The 24,418-nt window shown below is 42.5% G+C and overlaps 3 protein-coding genes across 3 annotated transcripts in view; 1 reads left to right on the forward strand and 2 right to left on the reverse strand.

Moving 5' to 3' along the window:
• Positions 1 to 443: 443 nt before the first annotated feature.
• LOC134087596 (zinc finger and BTB domain-containing protein 39) lies at positions 444 to 7,035 on the forward strand. Its single transcript, XM_062541187.1, has 3 exons — positions 444 to 678; positions 1,729 to 3,334; positions 3,964 to 7,035. Exons 2-3 carry the CDS (start codon positions 1,757 to 1,759, stop codon positions 4,891 to 4,893), a joined length of 2,508 nt encoding a protein of 835 aa, XP_062397171.1. The 5' UTR covers positions 444 to 678; positions 1,729 to 1,756; the 3' UTR covers positions 4,894 to 7,035.
• A 231-nt stretch (positions 7,036 to 7,266) lies between these two features.
• gpr182 (G protein-coupled receptor 182) lies at positions 7,267 to 11,794 on the reverse strand. The gene is made up of 2 exons (XM_062541190.1): positions 11,665 to 11,794; positions 7,267 to 9,948 (listed from the first exon to the last, which is right to left on the reverse strand). The coding sequence occupies exon 2, from the start codon at positions 9,943 to 9,945 to the stop codon at positions 8,863 to 8,865; it is 1,083 nt and encodes a 360-aa protein (XP_062397174.1). The 5' UTR covers positions 9,946 to 9,948; positions 11,665 to 11,794; the 3' UTR covers positions 7,267 to 8,862.
• Positions 11,795 to 16,295: 4,501 nt separating this feature from the next.
• Positions 16,296 to 24,418, reverse strand: part of pip4k2ca (phosphatidylinositol-5-phosphate 4-kinase, type II, gamma a) — an 8,773-nt gene continuing 650 nt past the window's right edge. The window contains exons 2-10 of the mRNA XM_062541191.1: positions 23,886 to 23,983; positions 23,368 to 23,464; positions 22,922 to 23,068; positions 21,319 to 21,465; positions 20,180 to 20,218; positions 19,911 to 20,024; positions 18,622 to 18,886; positions 18,378 to 18,481; positions 16,296 to 18,039 (exon numbers count right to left, since the gene is read on the reverse strand). Of these exons, the coding sequence (XP_062397175.1) occupies positions 17,959 to 18,039; positions 18,378 to 18,481; positions 18,622 to 18,886; positions 19,911 to 20,024; positions 20,180 to 20,218; positions 21,319 to 21,465; positions 22,922 to 23,068; positions 23,368 to 23,464; positions 23,886 to 23,983 (1,092 nt within the window). The 3' untranslated portion in view covers positions 16,296 to 17,958. The remainder of the gene's footprint in view (positions 18,040 to 18,377; positions 18,482 to 18,621; positions 18,887 to 19,910; positions 20,025 to 20,179; positions 20,219 to 21,318; positions 21,466 to 22,921; positions 23,069 to 23,367; positions 23,465 to 23,885; positions 23,984 to 24,418) is intronic.

A 24,418-nucleotide genomic window follows, 5' to 3' on the forward strand; every position in this document is an offset into this window, starting at 1 on the left:
TATACAGATATAGCCATAGCCTACTTGCTTACAGTTGAGTCTTCATTTTGCATTTTAGCCCTTCTGGTAAGATAATTGAGCTAGGCCTAATTTACTGAACACTCTACTCAACCAAATTAAATTTAATCTAATGAGGTCTAACTCAGGAAAAGGCTGGTTCTTTTCATTTTAAAGTGCCGTCTTCTCCAAACGTTTAGGCACACAGATAGTTTGAGTGACATAATGGCAAAGATAAGGTAATGAATGAATGATAAGGTAAGTTATCTAGAAAGTCTCCAATATCTAGGCTTAATGTGTAACTTTTTCAGCTGCTCCGACTCAATCTGTGTTTCAGTTCTCATTTTACAATTTGGCCTATGTTTCACTTCAAATTGAAATTTCTTTGGGAAAATAAAGTGCAATGACTGTGAGAGTATAAAACTACTACCATTAGAAATGTCCTGATTGTCTTAAATGAATGGCAATCAGAAGTTCTGTTCCTGCTACCTGTATGCGAATGAAGGGGCAGGGGCAGGGGCATGGAAATGGGCAAGTCTCCGTCGGTCATTCACGAGTGGCACAAGCATCTTTTGCTTGTTCCCTCTGCTTCAAAAGTGGGCCGTCGTCATCATTAGCCTGCTGTTTGCCAACCACGGGGAAAGATATCTGTTGAAGACTGCTGCTCCTCCAGTTCTATGGGTAAACACCACCAGTTTGTCAATTTTACCGTTTGGCAAGTTAGCTAGCTAGCTAGCCTTTTATAGCTCTTAGCTGGCTGGCTAGTGTAACGTAATTTGCTATGAATATTAGCTTGCTAGCTCACTGGTTATTCAAAACTTTATGACAACATAGTCCAAAGCAAATATGTCGTGCTGAGTACAAAAGCAATGTTACGTATCTGTTAATTTGCTAGCTTTAGGTTGCAAGCGAATTAGAAGTTAAATAGTCTAGGTAGCCAACGTCAATCGCCTTTGTTATGTTGGTTATCTTGCTTCCATCCCTTGAGCTAGCATACAAGATGGCAAACAGAAGCCTAAACGCACGCCAGCGGCTACTTCAACCCTAGCCTCTATCTTTTACATGTTTTATCTGACTCTTGTGTCTGATGGCTAACACGTGAAGTAACATTATCGTTAGAAATGTTGTTCATTGCATCGGGATTGCTAGAGTGCAAACCAGCTGGTTAGCCAAAACAGCTAACAAGTTACCTGGCAAGCTCACGTTTGATGATATGCTGCACTTGATGGTCAACTTACGTTTGCCACGGCGACAGTTGTTTAAATTTGGTGTAGAACACCTAAACTTTATTTCACGTAGGTTAGGGTAAATCTACATCAACAGCATAAAATAAAGCTGTACTGTTTCAGCTGCATCCTTAATTCTTACTTGTGTTAATTATCTTGAGCTAGACACTTGCTCAACGTGTTGCATTCTACCGGCCAGGAGCGATATTTATTTTAAGCGGGTAATCTATGAAGTTGACAAGTAACATTACGTGACATGTGACTAAAGCGCAACTCGTCTGTTTGTCAAAATTAGCTATGGTGTGAGAGGTGTATGCTCAGACCCCTAGGCCTTGTATTGTCTCATCAAAATAGAAGGGAGGACATATGCTACAGTATTTACGGTCAAAGTTCAGAAGGACATTGACCTGTTGGTAGAAAACCAAGAAAACCTGAAGCCGCTATCTTTCAGCACATTTTAATTGGCATGTGTTGTAATATTGATTTGTTCTCACTACTCCAACAGGACAAATCTTTTAGCCCGAGTGCCAGGTATGAGGATCAGGCTGCAGGGCTCCAGTCATGCGGTGCGTCTCCTCTCTGAACTCAACCGCTGCCGCCTGTCCCGTCTCTTCTGCGATGTGGTGCTTCAGGTGGGTGGGCGCTCCTTCCCAGCCCATCGAGCTGTCCTGGCCTGCTCATGCACACACTTCCACAGTCTCTTCTCTCAAGGACCGCGCTCCACTCTCTCCCTGGACTTTGTGTCGGCAGCCAACTTTGAGAAGGTGCTCACTTTCATCTACACGGGGGAGATCTTCACCGACCTTATCGATGTGAGGGTGCTCTACGAGCTTGCTGAGAGGCTGGGCGTAAGGGAACTGGTGCAGGCGTGCCATGCCACCTTCCCTGACCTGCAGAGCTCCTCGGCGGGCCAGTGCAGCAACGACCGGGACCTGGACCCTGAGGTGGCGTCAGCTGGTGGTGCCATGGCTGCCTCTGTGTGCTCGTCCTCTGCCGCGTCCTGCTCTTCGCTCTCCTCCTCGGCTGCCCCCACTCCGGCCACGCCGTCACCATTCTCTCAGGGCAGAGCCTCCAGGTTGGGCCAACCTCACGCCGTGGCCCTTTCACTCTCCCTGTCGCCAAAGGCTGAGGACGCACAGTCACACGCTGCGTACAGCCAGGTGCCAGACAGCAAGCCCGCTTCAGATGCACAGCGCCCAGCGCATGCATCGACCGAGTGTCCCCCGATGCTCCCGCTGCAGCTCAAGATGGAGGTGGAGGAAGAGGAGGTGGCCAGTGGATGTATGGAGGAAAGGACAGAGAAAGGGAGGGGCGAGATGGAGAACACGCAAGTAGTGGTCAGCGGGACTAAAACGTTAGCGGGCACCGGCGTTCCGCTGAGCAGGGTCTCGGAGGCCTGCTCCTTCCCAGACTCCTCGGCCCAGCTGGGCAACGAGACCTGTGCCCTGTCCTCCTCCTGTGCGGAACCTCTGGATGGCCTGCAGATGGGCCCAGTGGAGGACGGAGACGTGGCCACCATCTTTGAAGAGGAGGAGGCTGAGGAGAGACGGAGGACGTTGCAGGCCGGGGAGCAGCCAGAGGGGGCTGAGCAGTGGAGAGGGCTTGCTGAGGAGATCATCGAGCTTAGCGACGAAGAGGAGCGCTACCTGGAGGAGGAAGAGGATGAGGAGGACGAAGAAGATCTGGTGTTTGTCGAGAACGGCAGTGGGAACGGTAGCGGCGGCGCCGGTGATCCGACCAGAGAGGCAGGCATGGTGGCGGCGGCAGCGTGTAAAGTCTGCGGGCTGGCACTTCCAGCGGACGCCACTGCCATCCGGGCCCACGCAGAGACGCACCTGACGGAGGCGGGCGAGTGCCGTGTGTGTGGAGCGGCCTTCCCGGAGCATGGCGCCAGCGTCACGCACGCCCTCTCGCATGTGGGCATCCTGCTGTTCTCTTGTGACATGTGCCAGCTGCAGTTCTGCAGTCAGGCCAAGTTGGTGCGCCACCGCCGGCAGTCAGCAGCTTGTTACATCCTCCCCACCCCCGATCAGCTCAACAGCGTCACCCAGAACCAAGGGGGAGAAGTGCAGTGTGCGGTATGCACCAAACCTTTTGCCAAAGACTTCAAGGTGAGTGGTCTCAAAATGCCAACATCCTAGCAACAATGATGATATTAAAAGGAAATAGCAACAGGTGGTCTCATGATAAAAGATGAATCAGTTCCCAGATTAATCACAGTAGGAGATGTCCAAACTCTGCTTTGTAAATTCATTTGCTACAATGACTTTAACATGTAGTGACATCACATGAAGATATCATGACACTACATGTGTTGGTGATTGAAAAGCATCCATTTGACTGAGATGCTGCAAAATTACTGCCACTAGATGGTGCTATTGGAAAAGGTATTTGACCCTAGTATGTAATGAGCACTGCTAGAATGGACGCCCTGTTACTCTGCTGTCTCCAACTAGATTTTACCCAAATGCTGTCATTTGCCACACACATTGGGTGCTTCTCATTTGTCTTTTATGTATCCTCCCTTCCTTTCCCGGTCCTTGTTCTCACTGATCTAGATAAAGAATGATGGGGCAGCAACAATGGGATAGTCTATCCAGTGCTAGTTATAGATCAGTGGGAACGAGTCTGGAGGGCCGAGCATCGATGATCAAGGAGAGGCCCATTATGTCCTCATCAAAACAGCTGTGGTTTTCTTTTTAGAGGAATAATTCTCGTGACCTGTTTTCTCTGTCCTTAGGCTGTACGAGAACACCTGCTGACCCACGTGTGTGTCCAGTCTTTGCGCTGTTTGGTGTGCCAGCTGCCCCAGGCCTCCCTCTGTGCCCTGCTGTGGCACGCCCTCACACACCTCTCCCTGGCTGCCTTCTCCTGCCCGGTGTGTGCCTGTGGCTTCCTGGAGCGCCCCCTGCTGGACAGGCACATGGTGCTGCATGCCGACGCCTCCATGCTGGCCAGGGGAGGAGGGCCAGACGGCACCAACGGCCAGGAGGAGGACTACCGCTGCTTCCTGTGCCCGCAGACCTTCAGCTCGGCCGCCGCCTTCCACGGCCACCTCAGTGCCCACGCCGGGGGCGAGTTGGGCCTTCAGGGCTGGATGGGTGCGAGGAAGCGCAAACACGACACAGGGCTGGACTTCTCATCGTGCTCGTCCTCCTCCCCGATGGATGGCGGCGGCGGAGGCAGTGGTCTGGGCAAACTCAACCTGGGCTTCGGCCTTGGCTTGGGTCTCCAGGACAAAGTCCTCCAGGGAGGGCTGCCCTGCTTCCCCGGCGGGCTGATCCCGAACAGCAGCGACGGCTCGGGCGGCGCGATGGGCGGCGCGGTGAAGCAGAAGTGGTACCGGTGCCGCTACTGCGGCAAGCGCTTTGCCCACTCGGGCGAGTTCACGTACCACCTGCGCATCCACACCGGCGAGAAGCCCTACCAGTGCAAGGTGTGCCTCCGCTACTTCCGCGGCCGCTCCACCATGATCTGCCACCTGAAGACGCACTCGGGCGCTCTCATGTACCGCTGCACGGTCTGCGGCCTCTACTTCTCCACGCTCAAGCTGGTCTCCTCGCACATGGAGTTGCACAAGGACCATCTGCCGCCGGACTTCAACATCGAGCAGACCTTCATGTATAACGACCACTCCAAAGAGCCCCTGTCCAACCTGGATGTCCCCTGAGTTGTCGATATATCTCAACCCCCACTGCCTTGTCCTAAGTGTTTCCTATTCCTTAACTTCCTTGTGTTTGCCAGGGGACCATAGCTCTGTGGACACAGAATGTATTTAACTGCCTGTTGGTATAACCATTGTGCTTTTCTATGTGAAATCTTGAGATGGTATAGCAGACTTTTTTTTTTTGTTGTTCTACAGAAAAGAAAATGCAGCCTTTATGCGGTGCGTAGCAGTTTTTAAAACTCTGTCCATTACTTTGAGTAATGGTCATTATTCCAAGCAATGTCATTGTAATGTTTGTTGACTGCTGTATGTGTTGAGCGTGTGAAATGAAACTGTTACCTTTTGAAATTAGGTAGCGCCATGGCTACTTGATGGCAGCATATGAATATTTGTGTGGGTGGAAATCCCCAGAGTACTGTTAAGTGGTCATCACCTCAGATTCTATTTGCTCTCTCAGGCCTAAGCCATGGAAGACACAACAAGCTTTTTAAACTAACTTTAAAGGTGCAATATGTTATTTTTGTTGTCAGAATTCGAAAATGCTTTTTGAGACTGAACACAAATGTCATTATTCTAAGGGCGTGGTGGTGAAGCAACAGTGTCTCACTGTTTTAATAGATATTGTTTGTGCAACTGTTTGTATTTATCTAGGATTATATACTGTGGAAACAAAAACATGAAGATAACAAATCCATAAGAAGAACATTGTTTTCAAACTCTAGGCCTATAGAATGTGCAATTATAATGCTAGTAATGGTCTTGTCCTTCAGAATGGCATTACTGTATTGGTCTTGAAAGTGTTTTCTCTTTGACATCAAGAAACTACATATTTCACCTTTTTAAGCTATCGCAGTTCTGAGCAATAGAAAAGCCTCGTTCTGCACACTGACCAGGTGAGGTGTTTTTACTTGTAACTGTTAAATGTCTTTATCGAAAATAATTCCTCTTTCAAAACTCAATTGTGTTATTTTTATATTAGAGCTGTCACGTAGGTATACATGTATAACCTTATGTGGAATATTTTGTGTCCGTGTATAATACATCGCTTTGTTGTGGTGTTCTAATAGGTTAAAGTGGAAGTTCTGTATTTTGCAACCTAAGGTCTATTTTTGAATGATAACAAGAACATTTTTGTTTGGGAGTAAAACATCAGTCACAATTTTGAGTAAAACCAGAAAATGCATTTTTAATGAAATAGCCATAGAACTGAGGTTAGGGAACAATGTTGATATGTCAAAAAAAATATCATTTAATATCCATGCCCCTATGGGAAATGGTCCCTTCAGACAAATGGAAGTATTCTTACCTTTGTAACTGTACAAAAGGAGTGTAACATGTTTGTGCAGTCAGGGTTTTTTGCCACCATCTTGTGAGGAGAAAGTTCTTTCAAGTCAATTACCAAACTCTTCTAATTTTTCGTACATTGACAGTAGCTTGTAATGCATTTGGTAATAAACTCGTTCAGGCTTTCTCCTTGCAAGATAAACTCAACTGATTGAAATTGCTCTAATCCCAGTTGAAAATGTACTCATTCATGAGTGATGTTATGACACTATCATTCAAAAGTAGACCCTAGGTTGAAAAATGCCAAACTTCCCCTTTAAGTATACTTAATAATCTTGAACATTTAAATATCGATAACTCCTCTTCCAAGAGACATATCAGTGGTACTGCCAATATAGGAATTGGTGAAAAGAACCAACACTGGTGCAAAACTGTGTCATGTGAAACAGATGTTCCAGTTTGGGTTCTGTGCCACATGTCTATGTATGAGAAAATACTTACACTTTGATAAGCTTTATATGCCATGTCATTTTAGATCATGTTTATTTTTCGATTATGTTTCTGTCATCTTGAGGACTCTCCAACAGACAGTGATTACCTTAAGCGTGGACTATGTCCTCGTGGGCCTCATCTCCTGTGTTGTCAGACCTTTTATTTATTTTATTTATACAGTTGTTATGCTTTGTTTTGGTAAAAAACAAATATTACCATTCACAACACACAGAATGCCTTTCAAAACATTCTAATAGTTTGTCTTTCCAAGTGAAATTAAAATATTGAAAGAAAAGAATATGTCATGATTAAACTGGTGATTAGAGAATTAAATGGTTCCTTGCAAGGCAAACCCAATGCAGTGTATACTTCTTTTAAATTAATACTATGGGTGCCTCTCAACATGCCTCCTCGATCCTCGAGGGGCGTTCCCACTGATCTATAACTAACACTGGATAGACTATCCCATTGCCCCCCCCCCCCCCCCCTCATTCTTTATGTAGATCAGTGAGGATCGAGGCCCGAGGAGCGAGGGAGGACGTATAAACGCTGCATGAGATGCACCTTATATGTGAAGGTGAAGCAGGTAATTCAGCAGACTGACATAGTTGCCTTTTATTTTGTTTCGGTTCACATTTAGAACCTTGTGATATGAGTGAGTCATCATACACATTGCTACAAATATTTTTAGACACCTGATGGGGATGCACGATATTGTCAGTGCAACATCGGTATTGGCAGCTTAACAGCTTAAGAGCTGTATTGTCTGCATCTGCATGGACATTTCTGAAGATATTCCTGGCAGATAAATTGGCAAGACTATATCGGAACAAACAATTATGGTTTCAGAGGAAGCATCATACAGACCTGTTCAAATTGGATGAGACCCACTTTTATTGAATGGCATATATCAATATTTTACATCTACACCAAGTTGAAATGATTGTGGGTAGAATTGAAGGAAATACGCCTGTATCTACAACAAATGGGCCATCCAAATAAGACCAAATGGTTCGTTACAGCAAAGACTTTAAAAGAAATTGGGAAAAAAAAATATTGGCGATCCACTAAAATGAGTTTGAAAATAGTAGAAATCGGTAGAAATATCGTGCATCCCTAACACCTGAAGTTTATACACAAAATCCTTACATCAGATCCACAAAATTATTACATTACATCATTACATTATTACATATTAAAACACAGACATAAGTGCCCTACAGTCACAAAGCAGTAGGCACTGTCATTGCAAAATGTTACATTGGCTTTGTGATCCATATCCTGAATAACTGTCTCTGTGTCTGTTTCTATGCAGTGATTTTAAATACCATGTTTTGAAAACAATACAAATTGTAGCAATATTTTTCTACAACATTGGTTTATACAGTATAGGTTAAGAAGTTAAATTAGAACAGAATAGAACTGGCTGTCAATTTCAGCAGGCAACATACATTAAAATAGTACTGAAAAGACAAAGGCACATATTAACCACATATAAGTGCTTTTAACGGACAGACATGTGGTTCCAGTGTATGATCTTGTCATGGTGATATACTTTGACATGTGGTCTACCAATTTGGAAGACGTGCCATCTTCTGCTTGTTTATGGTCTTCTGTTTTATCTCTGGGAGAAGATGAGCCTAAAGTATGTAAACAAACTTGTAATGGGTCTTCAAACTCTAATTACAAGAGGACAAACGTCCACATTGCTAAAGATCATATCTTATTTACAGGCTTTTTATTCATTGGCATCGTGCATGTTAGCTTTTGGTGGATTTTGCTTTAATAACAATACACATAGTGCACAAAGCTGTAGTCATTGACTTTCCAGAGACTGGTTTGGATGGATGTAGTGCAGAAGAGTGTTTGTAGTATAAAGAGAGAGAGAGAAAAAAAAACATAAATTCAATGCCCTCTGTAGTTCTCCTTCACACAGGAGACTAATATTTAGATAAAATAGGTGTCCACAGTTTGGTAAATAAACACCTCCCCAGATTTCAGGATGTTTTCTAGGAAGTTCCTGTGGGACTCAACATTTGTAAGGGAGAGAAATGAAATACCCCTTTTCCCTCTTCACGTTGGTCTCTATATGCTTTTCCCTACCCCTGCAGGTTGTGACAGAATCTTAAAGGAGCATGTACACTTCTCAGCATCTCACAGGAGTCTTAGTGCTGATTTTCTGCTTGTTCTTATGCCCTAGGAGCCCACATCGGACTGGCTGGTGCTGGCATTGCTGAGCTTGCGCTGATTCCCTGTCTTTGTCACCGGGGTGGCATCGGCTGCGTTGGCGTTGGCCTCTGGTGGAGGTAAGTGTTCCACCACTCGGTTGATGAGGTTGGTGCGGAAGCTCTTGCTGAGGAAGTTGTAGAGTATCGGGTTGGCCACGCAGTGGAAGAGGGACACGCACTGCACAATTTCGTAGGAGAAGTAGAGCAGTTCGACCGCGTTGCAGGAGAAGAGGTGCGGATCCAGGTCGTCCACCATCAACAGGAAGAACACAAAGTGGTAGGGCAGCCAGGTCAGCACGAACACCAGCGAGTACACGTGCACCAGCCACACGTCCCGCCTGCCTTGCACATCTGGGGCAGAGCGCACCGCCCGAGCGATCAGCACGTTGCAAGTGATGATGATGGCGCTGGGGCCCAAGAACTGGAAGATCAACGCGAGGAAGGTGAAGCCCACGAACCAGCCGGTGTAGTTGTTCTCGGGCATCAGGTAGCAGCCGGGCTCGTCCCACTCCAGCAGGTCGACGTGCACGTTCTCGATCAGGGCCAGCACCAGCGAGAGCAGCCACACCCCGCCGCACAGCAGCCACCGGCGGGTGCGGTCCGGCGGGAAGAAGGGATGAGACGAGGGCCGGGCCAGACTCAGATAGCGCTCCAGGGTCATGAGGGCCAGGAAGAAGGAACTGCTGTAGAAGTTGAGCAGGAAGATCAGGTGGGTGACCCGGCAGAGGAAGCGGCCCCAGATCCACACCTTGTCCATGGTGAACTCCAGCATGTAGAAGGGCGAGGTCAGCACCATCATCATGTCGGACAGGCTGACGTTGAGGATGCAGAAGAGCACGCCGCTGGCCGAGTGGCGCCGGCGCCAGTTGACCCAGAGCACCAGGCCGTTCTCCACCAGGCCGACCATGAAGGTGAACAGGGACATGAGGAAGAGGACGATGCGTCTGTAGTCATGGTCCAGCTTGAGGTTGCAGTCATAGATGAACCATCGTGTCATGTTGTAGTCATATGTGGAGTTGTGGTCATGGTAGGCAAAGTCATCCAACGTCATGATCTGTTAAAGAGAGTTACATAGATAGAAACTTTAATAATCTCCCAATAATCAATCAGATCTAAGGGATCATGTGAGCTAGATGACCATTGAGGGATGGTGACAGTGACAAAATCAATCCATCAATCCATTAATCCAACTTTCAATACTGCTTCGGTTGAAATACTTCGGTGCCAGTTGCCTATTTGATATGTAATGATTTGTAATACATTTATCAGAATATTTCTGAAATATTTGTATGTTTAGAGTAGAAACAGTGTTGTTGTAATGCTGGGTAAACCAAGCCACCTCACTTAAGCTGTGGGCAGGCCCTTACATATTGTTCATTGAGGCCTATTTGACACCATCTTCAGTCGTTGTATAATCTGGTAAACCTCTGATAACCATTGTCTATGAGCACAGGAATGCTAGTCTAAACTTTACCATGCAACAGCCAAAATTGTATTTAGACATCATACAGACATACCACTGTCTTATCTGGGCCTGAGCTTGTTTAAAATGGACTGAGGTAATGTGGAAAAGGGTCCTGTGGTTAGACCAATCAAAATTTGCAATTCATTTAGGAAATCATGGACTCTGAGCTAAAGAGGAGAGGGCCTATCCAATCTATCCAACTTGTTATAGTGCTCAGTTCGAAACCCAACATCTATGACGGCCTGGGGGTACTTTAGTGGCTACAGCATGGGTATCTTGCACATGGGCAAGTCACAATCAATTCTGAATGATGCATGGGTTTGAGCAACAACAACAACAACAACAACAAAACAATGGCAAAATGAATTCTGCACATATTTAAACAGTATTTCTCCATAGAGGAAGAGTCCAGGTGCTAAAATGGTCTGTCTGCAGTCCAGACCTGTGAAATTACATACAATAAGGAATGAAAAACATGACTACTCCATACTGTTGAGCAACTGCAATCCTATTTTGGGCAGGAATGGGACAACATTTCATTCTGAAAACTCTAGCAACTGGTCTCCTAAGTTCCTATAGCCTACATTTACAGAATTTTGTAAAATGAAGAGGTGAAGCAGCACAGTGGTAAACATTCCCTGTCCCAACTTTTTTTGGAAACATGTTGCTGGCATCAATGTATTTTCCTTGAAACAGTACATTTTTCATTTTCATAATGCAATTTTTTATCTATGTCCATTTTGCTGATAAATATGGGTTTAAGAGACTTGTACATTATCACAATGGGGCAATTGCTCTGTCGCTAGTTTGGAGTTCACTGTTTTAAACTCCAACTCCCAACTCCAACACTTTATTTGCATTGTACACCATGTATACTGTTTGAAAATGGTGTCTGATATCCTATATAGATATGTACTGATCATCATAGGATTGCAAATATCATCCAGGTTTTACAAAAAATAACTCACCTTACACTTTTGGCATGTATGCATAACATTCTTGAGTACATACAGTAAGTGAGTTTTAAAACATAATTCCTTCCTTGGACTGCAGTAACAATGTGCTAACTATTCATTCCCACGTCACATTGCAAAAGATCTTGGGTCATTTGCTAAGACTGCTAAGGGATTACAAGTTCCTGAACAGCCTGTAACCTTTTTCCTGCCTCAAACTAAGCACTCCGAGTGGAGAAACTCAATAGATGAAGACCAACACAACAGAGACAAACACCACTGTGCATCCAGTAGTTTCCAGATGATGTTCAACATACGCCTCAGAGAAGCAGCTCGCACTGTGTTTCCTTACCTGGCTGGCAGGCACCTGTGCAGGGATGACGAGATGAGCAAGGGGACCTCTCAGAAAGGTAACAGAAAGGTAAAACAGACAGGTATCCTGGGGGGATCTATGCCGAGGGAAACCGTGATGTCCAGAGACTTCGGTCGTAACTGGGGTAGAGCTGCAGGATTGAAGCTATTAAATGCCCCCTCCCTCTCTCCTGCTCTCTCTCTCTTGCTCTCTCTCTCTCTCTGCATGTCCCTGTTGGCAACACACAGGATATCCGGTGATGGTTCTCAACAGGAAAGAGGGAAAGATCAGTGGTTTATGTTGGTGAAGATTCAACAGTGGGAGACAGGTGAGATATTGAATATTGGATGTCTCTTTAAAGGACAAGTAATGCAACAAATATCTGATTGATTGATATCATGGGCAAACATGTTGACTATTTCTAATTGCAAGTGGTGTATAAGTTACTACATAAGAATATACATCAATTATAAACTTAAAATTAGAAAGTTGTTGATTAGTCCATAACATTAAATGTACAGCCCTGGACTTTACTATTCCTGGATTTGCCTTTGTGTAACAACTATGGTGGTGAATCTCACCATGTTTGCATCTTTTCAAGAATCCCAAATTCTAGGAAAAACATATAGGTGGTCTGAGACTGATATGCTAAAAAAAATACCCCCCACATGTCAGACAATAGCAGGAAATACCTCAAAGTCCTTGTGCCAGTGTGAAGAGCAGGCGCAGCGATGGAGTTAGGAAGCCTGACGACCATGTGGGCTAGGGAGGAAGGCAACCTCTTAACCTAAACTGCTAAGGAGGAAGGCAACCTCTTAACCTAAACTGCAATTTGATTTGTTCACTGCAGTGCCCAGGTTATAATGGATGCCTTGGGATGATTCGCTGATTTCCACGAAACAATTAGGAATTGACAGACATTCACCTTAGCAAGGGAGTATGTCAGAAAGGGGACATTTAGACACACACTTTGCAAAACACTCAAGTGTGGTGCGTGCATGGTTTCATATAACATTTGACATTCTGTATCAGTCCCTCCCCAAACTTCACTCTAAACATTTTTAAACCCACCAACTCAAAATCCTTTGACGTAATGACATTTTATCTGTAACATTAGGCTTCGGCTGAACACATCTCAAAAATCTGAAAAAGGAGGGAAACCCCATTTTATGCTGTCCTTGTCCTTATGCTACCACTCCAGCATGTAGGAAGCCAGCAACTGTTCCCGTCGCCGTACATTTTTGTTGGCCACATTTCAAATTGACTGCAGATAAATGTGAGGGTGGTCAGGACGCCATGTTCCAGCCCCTTACAATTGGTCTGCTCGTCAGCAAATTCAGAGCTCACGGAGGTCCGAGGTTCTTTTTCTTTGTCTCTCCTCATCCTGCGTGTTTCCCTTAGTTAAGAGAAGTCACCCCATTTTACAAGAGCAACAGGAAGCAGACTGTCAGCAGAATTGTGGCTTCTGGTAAGGGGGAGTGAATCCTGTTCTGAGTCTACGTGAGCTTGGTGTAGGCTTGGAGCACACCAACACTTAAGTACTTAAGTAACCTTACCACATAGGCCTAATCAACACTATCTTTCATTGTATTACCATATGCGCTGAAATAGGATGCTTTTTTTCCCTTAAGTAACTGTAAACTCTCACACATCCAGGGAATGGATGAAATAGGCCTATACTGTAGGTAGGCTACGTCAAAATGTATTTTAAAATAAAATGCCTTCAAGTGTAGACTATATCAAAATAAATTACAAAGTAGGCTATGTATTAAAATAAAATACAGTATTTTGAAAATACCACAAATACACTTCAAAGGAAGCTTGAAATAACTTGGTAAACCTTCCATATCGGTCTATTTGATCTATTCCTTCATCAGCACACTGACTCTGTTGATTAAGTGGACATCTCATTGCCTGAATAGTCAATACAAGTCACAACTGAACTTGTTAGGTGGTAGACTAGTAGGCCTACAAAGGAGACAATTGGAGACAAGTCTCTGACATTGTCAATGCATGCCCAGATTGCTTGACATCGCACTGTGTAACACCGTTAATCAGGAAGGATTATGACCCTTTTAGTTGGTTTTCAACTAAATGGGTATAGGCCTATAAGCACTAAATGGTGTTATATTGACACCAAGGGGAATAAATATGACATTTCCATCATGCAGGTTTGTGTGAAACTTTTCAGCAATATTGCAGGGCAACTGGTCCCATGTGTTCCGGTTGGGTGATTGAAGTTCTCATGAAATTTGAGGCTGGTGTGAGAGGGAGTGTAGCCTATTCTGTGTGTGAGCAACGTTTCTCTTGAATCATATTCCAACTATTCTGATCAGAGACATGATAGTTTGGCCAACTAAAATCATGGGCACCATGTTGGACACCAACATATACAGTACCCTCCAGAATTATTGGCACCCTTGGTAAAAGTTGACTAAAAATAGGTCTAAAAAATAATCTTTAGGTGATTTATTGTACTCCCACAATGAAAACAACGAGGAAAAATACACCCTGCAAGGGAAGCAAATTTATTCTGAGAAAAAGGAAAATCTCATAAAGAAATAAATGTTTTTAATAAAAACACGTCTCTCACAATTATTGGCACCCCTACTTGTAATACCTTCTTAAACCTCCCTTTGTCAATAAAACAGCATGTAATATTCTTCTCTGACACCCCATAAAGATTGAGAATACAAAGTAAGGGATTTAAGACCATTCATCTTTACAAAACCTCCCCAGATCGTCCAGATTGCTAGGTCCACACTTGTGCATTCTTCTCGTTGACTCATCCCACTGTTTTTCTATGGAGTTTAGATCAGGGCACTGCTATGGCAATGTCTGAAGCTTGATTTTGTGTTCAGTAAACCATATTTGTTTTGATCTGTGCATTTGTTTTGGTTCATTGACCTGATGAATGATCCAATCATGACCAACTTTTAGGGCCTTGGCAGAGATTGTTTGATTTCCTTTGAAAATGTTCAGGTTTTTCTTGGTGTTCATGATGCCATGCACCTTAATTAGGTTCCCAAGGCCTTTGGGAATTAAAACAGCCCCACAATAGCACAGCCCCTCCACCATAATTCTGATTAGGCATGGGGTTCTTTTTAGTATAGTCATTCTTCTATGTATGCCAAAGACACCTTAAGTGTTTTTAGCAAAAGAGCATCATTTTATTTTCATCTGACAATAGACCACACTCCCAGACATGTCATGGTACCATTCAGTAATTCCTGCCATTTACATTGTTCATTAAATGACTCTACTGGCTTTAACCTGACATGCTGTATAAATAATCTATTAGCAGTGAGGTCACTTTTGAAGATTTTTGGGGGGGACTTGGTGACCCCAAGATGATAGCTTTGTCTGTAACTCTCAACAGTGGTTCTTATGGATTTTTTTGCCTATCATACCATCCTCCATACTGTGCGTCGGAGCAAAATAGCCATGGGTCTTTGTCCAAGCATGTTTGCCACATTTCCAGATGATTAGAACCTTTTATTCATCATTTTAACTGGAAATATAGGCATTTTCAACAAAATACCTAGTTTCCATAGACATTCTCTTACTTACAAATGTCAACACAATTTATTTTTATTTCAATTTAGTGTATTCTCTTGTCTCTCCAATGTTGAAAAATGACTAGAGGATTTAGCCTCTGAGTGACTTCATTTTCATACCATAGTGAAAAAGAACGTCATGAACTACTTCTGAAAGTTCACAGACACTCTGATTTACTTTAAAACGTTGCATTTACATAGGAAAATGCTCCTGTTAAATGTTGTACGTAATATGTTTCAGGGGTGCCAATAATTGTGAGCAAGCTGTTTTTGTTAAAAATATTTATTTCTTTATGAGATTTTCCTTTTTCTCAGAATAAATTTGCTTGCCTTGCAGGGTATATTTTTCCACATTGTTTTCATTGTGGGAGTACAATAAATCACCTAAAGATTATTTTTATACCTATTTTTAGTCAACTTTTACCAAGGGTGCCAATAATTCTGGAGGGTACTGTAGACTCTACAGGCCTAACCCATGAGCGAACATGCTATGTTGAAATCAATCGCTTATTTTTCACCATTAACAGGCAAAGGCTAGATTTTATGACATCTTGTCAATATGTAAAACATCGTTTCTAGCTTCCCGATCTTGCAGTGCAGCCAACAGTTGGGCAATTTTTTAGTAATTCATATTATTTTGTAATAATTCATGTTTTCCATTATTGACTACATTATGTCGATGGCGATCTGATGAATGTTGGTATCTAACATGGCGTCCATAAACTACGTGACCACCTCTGAACCAATGGGATACCGATTCGGTAGTTGGTCAAACTGATGAGAAGAAGTCTGGGCAAATTATTAAGATGCTACTTTCATTGTTTTTCTCTTTTAGATCACCAAAATCATTGGTTTTCCCAAAAATATTTGGCAGTATACTATTTTGCTACCAAATGCGAAGACATTTTCTTCAACCCAATAAAAAAACAAATGTCAAAGGTCTATTTTGTATTTGAAATACACATTTTAAATACACGCATCATAAATAGTACCCATTTCTGCACACACCATACGGTATTTGTGAAGTCTTGGTCATCATGTTTACTTAACACCACATAAAACATGACAACGGAATATTGAAATAGGCTTTATTTACTTTACATCAGCAACAGGTTCAATATGCTGCAAGTAAACTGCTTTGGCTGAGAGGAAACACAGCCCCATACAGCCGCTTTACTGTAATGGGGTAGCAGGCAAGCATACTTTTCAATATCTTCCCTAATATATCAAAACAACTTACAGATGCACTTATTTTTTGGAATACCTGATTGCACATATTTTTTTTTGTGAGTGACATTATTATGTGTAAGATTTAACATTGCAATATCAAAACACCTCCAAGCAGACAACCCAATACATCCCTTTAAAGTGTGCAGTCATCGCTCCATGACTATTTATAAAAAATAAAAAATAAATCAATAACAGGGACTAACAACTTCATTGCAGCACAACCCATATGCCATGATGAATGACATGTAAGAGTAATGTAGAAAACAATTTGGTTCCAATAAATAACACTAAATAATGCAATCACTATTAAGTGATAGAACTCTAAACATGGCTACCAGAAGACAAGATTTACCATGGTTCTTCAGTTTGGCTCAGCACAAATAGAGCATATTTTCAATGTCATATTCATCGTGAAGAAAAATATTAAGAGTATATCCAGCAGTGTGCTCTGTAATTTAAGCACTACAAGTGTGTTTCTGGTTCAACCAATTCTGTCAGTAAACCTACAACTGTCTCTGAGGTGGAAATCTAAGAAATTATTTTAACCCCTTAGCATACAGGAACTGTAGACCACTAGACCACTATTGCAGGAGGGAAGATCAAAATGAAACCTGCGAAGCATTCTAGGGCAGTTGTCTGCAACATTTCATGAGATTGGCACTGTTGAGTTGCAAAGGAATGAGTTACATTTTAAAAATGGCAATTAAAAATGATGCAGAAAAGGTTATGGAAAAAAAACAAAAACCTTTTGGTCCAAACACTGGTAACAAAATAAATAAAATGCAATAAGGCATATTGTATGCCAGAGTTGATCAATATCAGCTATAAATTATTTTTTCAATGCTATGTATTTATCTTCTTTTTGTACCCTAGATCCTTGACAGCACTTGAGGAAAAAAAAAAAAGGTTAAACAATATTCTGTTCTCTACAATCATGGCAGACCCAGAGAGCTTCAGGTTATCAGCCACACTTGAATACTGACTGGAAAACTCCCCGAAACCACCAAAGGCATCTAGAGGTTGTGTTTTGTAAATTGCCCATGCTCGGTATCTGACGCACCTATGCACAACTCCTAAGACTCAAAGCTACATGTAGGTTGAATTACATTCTAGTGCAGCTCTAGACTACACGGGGCGTTCTAACAGTTCAAACCACACTACAAGCCCTTTACTGTGCAGCACACCTGATGATGAACCTACTCTAGAATACCCTATTATACTGCGGGCTCTACGTTTTCATCCCATTGACTCTATATGGGAACACTACTAAAGCTCAGATATGAGGCCGATAGTAGGTCACTTCAGGTCCTGATTACAAAATCCTCCCTCTTTCCCCTTGTGCAGCATGGGGATATGATTGTGATGCTTCACCTTACTCTGCACCACAGACATTGATATATAGTCATGTATACTGCATGAGTATGTATAAATGACCTAATTTTTTTAAATCACTATTTAAATTATCTTATTCTGGTAAAGTACATGTACATCCAGTTGAACAGTGCCGCTATGCAAAAATGTTAGTGATGAAGTCGCGGAATCTCTTTGCATACTGCTCTGGATGAACAGTAGATATTTCAGCACCAGCCTGAAACAGAAGAGGAGTTGAGATATGTAAAACAAAGATTAGCAGAACATTACACAAAGCATCTTGCATGCCACATAAATAAAAGGATTTGATCAATGTGATCGGATAATTTCATGTTCTTCATAAATGTTGGATTTTTCATAAAATTAGGATTTTGTAATAATCATTTATTTCCCTCAAAAATATCCAGAAAATAGTTTAACTGCTTTGGAAGGTGACAATTTCAACAGGCATTGGTATGGATAAAACATATGTAGATTCTCTTTGCATAAAGAAACTAAAAAGTGTACAACATGCCAAGCAACTAGCCTCTCTCTTCCTCGGAATCGATGACTTACCCCATGTTTTACGGTCTTTGCTGCATGTGCAGCTTTTTTCTTGGTGTCATACTGCGTCAACACATCGATTAAACCCATGAAGTACACCTCCTTTTGTGGTGCTCCTGGAAGCCAAGAGGAAATAGCACTTAGCAGAAGCGCTGAAACTCAGGGTTCATGACTTCCCTTTTCATCACATTCGCTCATCTACGTACAACAGGGAGCCATACACGGCGGACAGACGCCGTTTATTCCTCACACTTACCTGGGGCGCTTTTGACAGCATACACATCCACATAGGGATCAAATTCGCCTGGGCCCAGGGGCTTGAAGGAGTTCATGTAGCCCGCAATGCCCTCAGGCGAGGTCCCATAGGAACCGACCAGCGGTGCCGGTGCCAGGCCGTTGTCGGGATCAGCCTCGTCCTCACAGCCAGGCTCCTCGGCTTCTTCCTCGTCCCGCTCGGCCCGAGCCACATCATGGATGCCTAGGAGCAGACTATAGTCCATGATCTTCAGCCTCACCAGGAACTGGAACACACAGGGTCAAACAGCTAGTTTATAAGACATGGCATCATCCAGGAAAATTGTGGCTGTTCAATTCAGTTCAATTTACATAATTATTCACATATCCTCTGTTACTGTTAAATATTGTGAAATGCGAGCATGTAATTCCTCAAAGTGCTGACATTTGATAACTTTAAAGAGACCCTATGCAACATTTTCATAGTCATAAAATCGCTTATAAATCGTTGTTTTGCTTGACCAGTTTTATCGAAAACAGAAATATAACCTAAACCAGAGATGAAATAATCAATCCTGCATAGTTTCTCTTTAATGCAAGGTCAGCTATAAGAGAGTAAAGGAAATGTCTACTTGTCTACTTCTCTTGAAACTGCCACTGCTTTTGATCATCATTTCCTTTCCAGTCATAAATATGTGACCCTGCCAGGTGAAACCAGTCGCTTTGGTAAAACTTGACTAAATTAAGTTAGTGTGCTCACATGAACGGCCATAAGCTAAGCTTTCCAACGATATATATATATCTAAGGTATTACAAAGAACTATCGCTAATATAACCGCACCCAAAGTTGACATGGTTCTCCCGTCACGATATGCCAGAAGAGGAGAAAATCACCTTATTAAGCAGCATGGACAATGGGAATGACTGGTAATGTGTTGAATCTTCACCGGGTTTAACAGTCAAAACGTACGTTTTTCCGTTAAATTTGTTCATGATATGTAAAGGTAGATTGTATACTGTCGAATTGTGCGAAAACGCTAATTCAACATTTTAACCCGGAAGTTTGTTTATTGTGGATTTTCTCAAAATAGTATCATGCGCAAAGCGACTGATTTTGCCTTGCAGGGTCACATATAAGACAACCAAAGGGCTGCATCGAATAGATACAGGTTACCTCAGCTAAAGGTTCACATACTTGTTTTTTTTTAAAATACAATTGGATTTGAAAGTGACTTGATTTGGCTGTCCACACTGTGCATCTCTCTGTTTGGAAAAAAAGTAAGTGATGTAAAATGTGTGGTTATGTTTCACCTCTACATCTCTGTTCAGTTTCTCCATGAATTTTTCTTTTTCTTCTTCTGTCACGTAGACCTTCTGCATGTTGTTTCTGAAGTCTACATCTTTGTAAGTGGGCAACTCTTTCACCTAAAAAGTGAATACAAGAAGAACCATATTGCTTGGCGACACACCAGTGGCTCTTTGTAAGACTTTTAGATTTTTTATATATTGAAGTTGTAGAGATATAATCATTCATATAGCACATTTATATATTGTGGAGCTAGAGATTTTTTCTACCTTACCTTTTCTTTGTCACTTGCTTCTCGGGATACCAGAGAGCCCTGTGAATATCAGTCATGTATTGAATTTTCTATTCCTCCAACAGGCATACTCCGTCCACGTTAGAGAAAAAACACAGAGAACAATATCAGCACTAACTGATCCGTATGTGACCTCCAGTGGTCAAACCTTGTCAGTGCAACTGAACACTGACTTGAGGAGTTTCTAAAAATCACTATCAGTCTTCACGCAATAGTAGCTCTCTTTCAAGCATTCACTTCATGATCTCACTAACGGATACATCCCTTCACAGATTCCCCAGAAGCAATACGAACAATAAGTTGCAAAGATGCTTAAATGACAACAATCTCAACCCTCTTCTCCCCCTCAGAGGCAATCTAACCCTAACCCTGGCATATGACATGGCAACTTCACCATGCACAGACGTCTGGGATGACACTGTTGGGGCCCACGTTCGCCCCAAAAGCAGACAGTTTTCAATCCTCCATCACTGAGCTGTGCCTCGAAGTGGTGGCATAGTAAATAAGTAAGTAAGTGTTTTTATTTGTATAGCGCTTTTCACAGATAAAATCACAAAGTGCTTTACAATACATAATAAAATATAAATAACAAGAATAAAAGTCAGGCACCTTTTACCTAATAAAAAAAGAGAAGGAAAAAAGAAAAAAAGGCAATAAATAAATAAATAAGGAACTAAAAAGGTAATCAGTAGGATAAAGGTCAAAGGCTTGAAAAGGCCATCCTGAGGAGGTGGGTCTTTAACCTCCCTTTAAAACGGTCAATACTGTCTGTGAGATCCCTCAATGCCTAATCACTGCTGAGGACCCACCAAACCAGATACAGTATGTGTGGTCACAGGCCTTGTCTCACATCTGTTCAAATGCATGGTGCAAATCACAGGGAGAGCTATGGTCCTTATGGTCAACCAAGACGGCATACGCTGGCTCAACACTTCCAGCCTCCAGGTTGATAACTGGTGTAGTGGGAAATGGCTTATGAGGAACCCACGAGAGGGCATGTCACCTAGCCAGGTACCTCACTCATACCATGAGAGAACCACAATTCTGTGAGCAATCTATTTTTTTCCCCCCAATCTTTGGAGTTACCTTCATGCTGATGTGAAACAGTTTTTGTAACTTACTTTCAAGTCGTACTTCCGGTGCACAAGGAGTCTGTGGCTGAACATGTTTCTCATGACTATCAGGTAGGAGTCCTCACTCTCCACGCTTACACGGTACATGCCCAGGAACTGGGGTAGAAGGGTACTGCCATGGCATTTGACGATGTGCTGCAATGAAAAGTTCAGATCAATGATCAAATGGAAAGGTCACATAGATCACATATAATATCACATCCGCATACTGATGCAATAAATGTGCTCTTCTTTTGATTGGCCCAAATTAACCATGTCGCTATGTAGATTCTAGGGCTAGGCATACATCTGGCAAGATGAAAGACGATCAGATTCCGTATGGAAAAGCCACATCACAACCAACGTGTTGCAATTTGATGTAGCATTTAACACCACCAAGTAACTATTCTTCCACCATTCTAAGATCTAGGTTAAGACCATCTCTGGGACTGCCAAGTATCCCTGCACACATTCTCTTGTCCTACTTTGCCCAGAAACGACAGCAGACAGTAGTGCAGGTAGGTTACTCTTCAACAGGGTTACACAACCACATGCTTTACTGCAAAACTGAATGCAGCCTGACATGATCTGGTCATTAGAACATATAACTTCTTCCGTGTGGTATACAACATACAACATAGTGGAAATAATAAAGAAAAGAATGCTCCTGATGGAGTATTCATGTCAAGTTCTGATATTCCCTCTGAAATTAAAATAAATAACTGACTAGTGGACCAAATGCATGCTAAGTGAATCCCTCTGGACATGTAAAAGCACGGCATAATCAGCCTGGCCTAGATAACAATCTGCTTGTTCAGCTAAAATCTAAACCTAACAGCCCCCCCCCTCTCTCTCTCTGTCTCTTTCACACACAACCATCTTTCTCACTGCCAGGCCTTCTCTAAACAGACTGTACCTGATTCCTAATGGATAAGCACACATATAGTTCCATTCTATTCTAAATGACTGTGGGACCATTCAGAGGCCTTGAGAAGAGTACTCCTGTTGGTCCATCCACTGTCATTAGGGGCCTTCATTCAGGCCTTTACTGTATGCCTTGCTGAGCTCACTCATCTAAATGATAGCAGTAAACATTTGTTGTCATTGAAGGAGTAGGTTAGCAAATGGTCAGCAACAATCAGTAGTGAGTGAGTATTCTTGACCAATTGGAAAATAATACACAAGTTATCAGAACAAACTCTTCTGTATACCGATTCACAGCGAATATAATTGATACATTTTAATCTTAAAGTTTACCAAATAGCCTACATACCCTGTAACAAGGGCTGCACAATTATTGCAATTGAAATATGAACCAACATATTTATGAAATCGCAAAACACACAAATAATCATGCAGTTTATCTTGTGACATGTATGACTTAAATGACTCAACTCAACCTTCACATTTAATCAGGAGTTCAGTGGTACTCATCAATCAATTCATTGACATAAAAAAAAATCATATCGCTATATATATATATATATATATATATACACAGTAACTATTATATATTTTCCCCAAATCGTGCAGCCCTACCCCATACACACATACACACACAAAAACCAGCGGTGAGCAAAATGACTGCCTTTTGGACTAAGCTTGGGAATACCTGGTGGTATTCTGACAGGACATTGTGCATATCAGCAACATCCTCACTGGAGATCTGCTTGACAACCAGTGTGCGGTCATATGAGGTCAGGAGTACCTCTCCTTGGGCTTCCCCTCCACGAACAGGCGGGCTACGAGCAAGAGACACCTACAAGACAGAGAAGAGGTAAAAAGGGGCAGGACAGCAGTATTTGTCAATCTTTTCAGAATTGTTTTTTTTGTCTCTGAAAAGCAAAAGATGGCTTGCTTTTTCTACACAGAGTGATGAACGTACAGTAAGGATGTGCCATATTATATTGTCCATACTGGAAGAATTCCTCCCTATGATAAGAATTTAGTCCATGACATGTTTGCGTATGGACGGTGCACCACAACATGACAAGTCTATATCGCCCAGTGTACAGCCCATCAATTTGAATGCAAAGCACATTGTGTACTGCATCATACCTGATAATCCAAATCCTCAATTCCAAAACGCTCTCTGAGGTTGCGGAACACTTGGGGACAGTATTCCTTAAACTTGAAATGTCCTGGGAGATTTTCTCTGCGTGAAAGATACATACATACAACTTATTTGTAAAAGGACACTGGCAGGGGAGGGGGAAAAAAAACTTTCAGCTGGCCTTCACCTCCCTTAAACCCATTCCTTCCTCAGACAGTTTTCATCCACCACAGGAATTTCACACATCTCTAATTCTGAGGTGCCACTGCAATAACAAAGGATTCTGTGGAGAGGACCAGGGGATTTCTCTCAACCCAAGTTAAAAAGGTCCATGCCTAGTTTTTTGAGAAACACTGCGTATCAAAAAACTAGGCATGGACCTTTTTAATTTAATTTAATCTTTCAATTAAAACATTTAACACTGTACACAACTGTCAAGGGTGAAAGTACCCAGTTGTGTGCAAAATCGTTGATATACAATGCCTACTGCATTCTTGATTAAATACCATAACGGTCTCATTACTTGTTGAAGAGGTGATTGTTGACTTTAATCTTAGTGTTGGCTTTGAAGTCATCGGGCAACAGCATGACAGGAATCGGTACCTGATTTAAATCATTAATCTGAAAAAGGGAAGAGAGACCTACTTAAATTACTGTAACATCAAACAAGGTAGACGGCTGACAGGTGTGGTGTAATGTGCATAGACAGTATTCAACTCATTTGTATTGAGATGTTAAATAGATAAGACTAATGTCCATGCCAAAACGGTGGGTCACCCGAGTATAGTTCATATGACACGGAAAAGACTTGAACAGAAGGCAAGACCTTTCCTCACCGAAAGATTAGACCAAGGCCTGAATGGCAAGGTCAACATTCCATTACCATCTCTCGACATGCTTTAGGCAACTTAACTAATACAACAATCCTTACGATTAACAGCGCAACAATTGTTTAACGGAAGCTTGCTTAGTGGTCATGCATGCAACATGTGCAGGAGTTCACAATGCGCTGGCAATTCAATTTGCCAGATTCAACCAAAGGATAGCTTGTTATTA

This window comes from Sardina pilchardus, chromosome 7 (genome assembly GCF_963854185.1).
Source record: "Sardina pilchardus chromosome 7, fSarPil1.1, whole genome shotgun sequence".
NCBI classification, from domain to species: domain Eukaryota; kingdom Metazoa; phylum Chordata; class Actinopteri; order Clupeiformes; family Clupeidae; genus Sardina; species Sardina pilchardus.

Bases quoted from the DNA above. Each gene is read 5' to 3' on its own strand.
- LOC134087596 (XM_062541187.1), top strand. From the start codon at position 1,757: ATGAGGATCAGGCTGCAGGGCTCCAGTCATGCGGTGCGTCTCCTCTCT. The intron at 3,335-3,963 runs GTGAGTGGTCTC...CTCTGTCCTTAG, and splicing joins CTTTTGCCAAAGACTTCAAG to GCTGTACGAGAACACCTGCT.
- gpr182 (XM_062541190.1), bottom strand. From the start codon at position 9,945: ATGACGTTGGATGACTTTGCCTACCATGACCACAACTCCACATATGAC.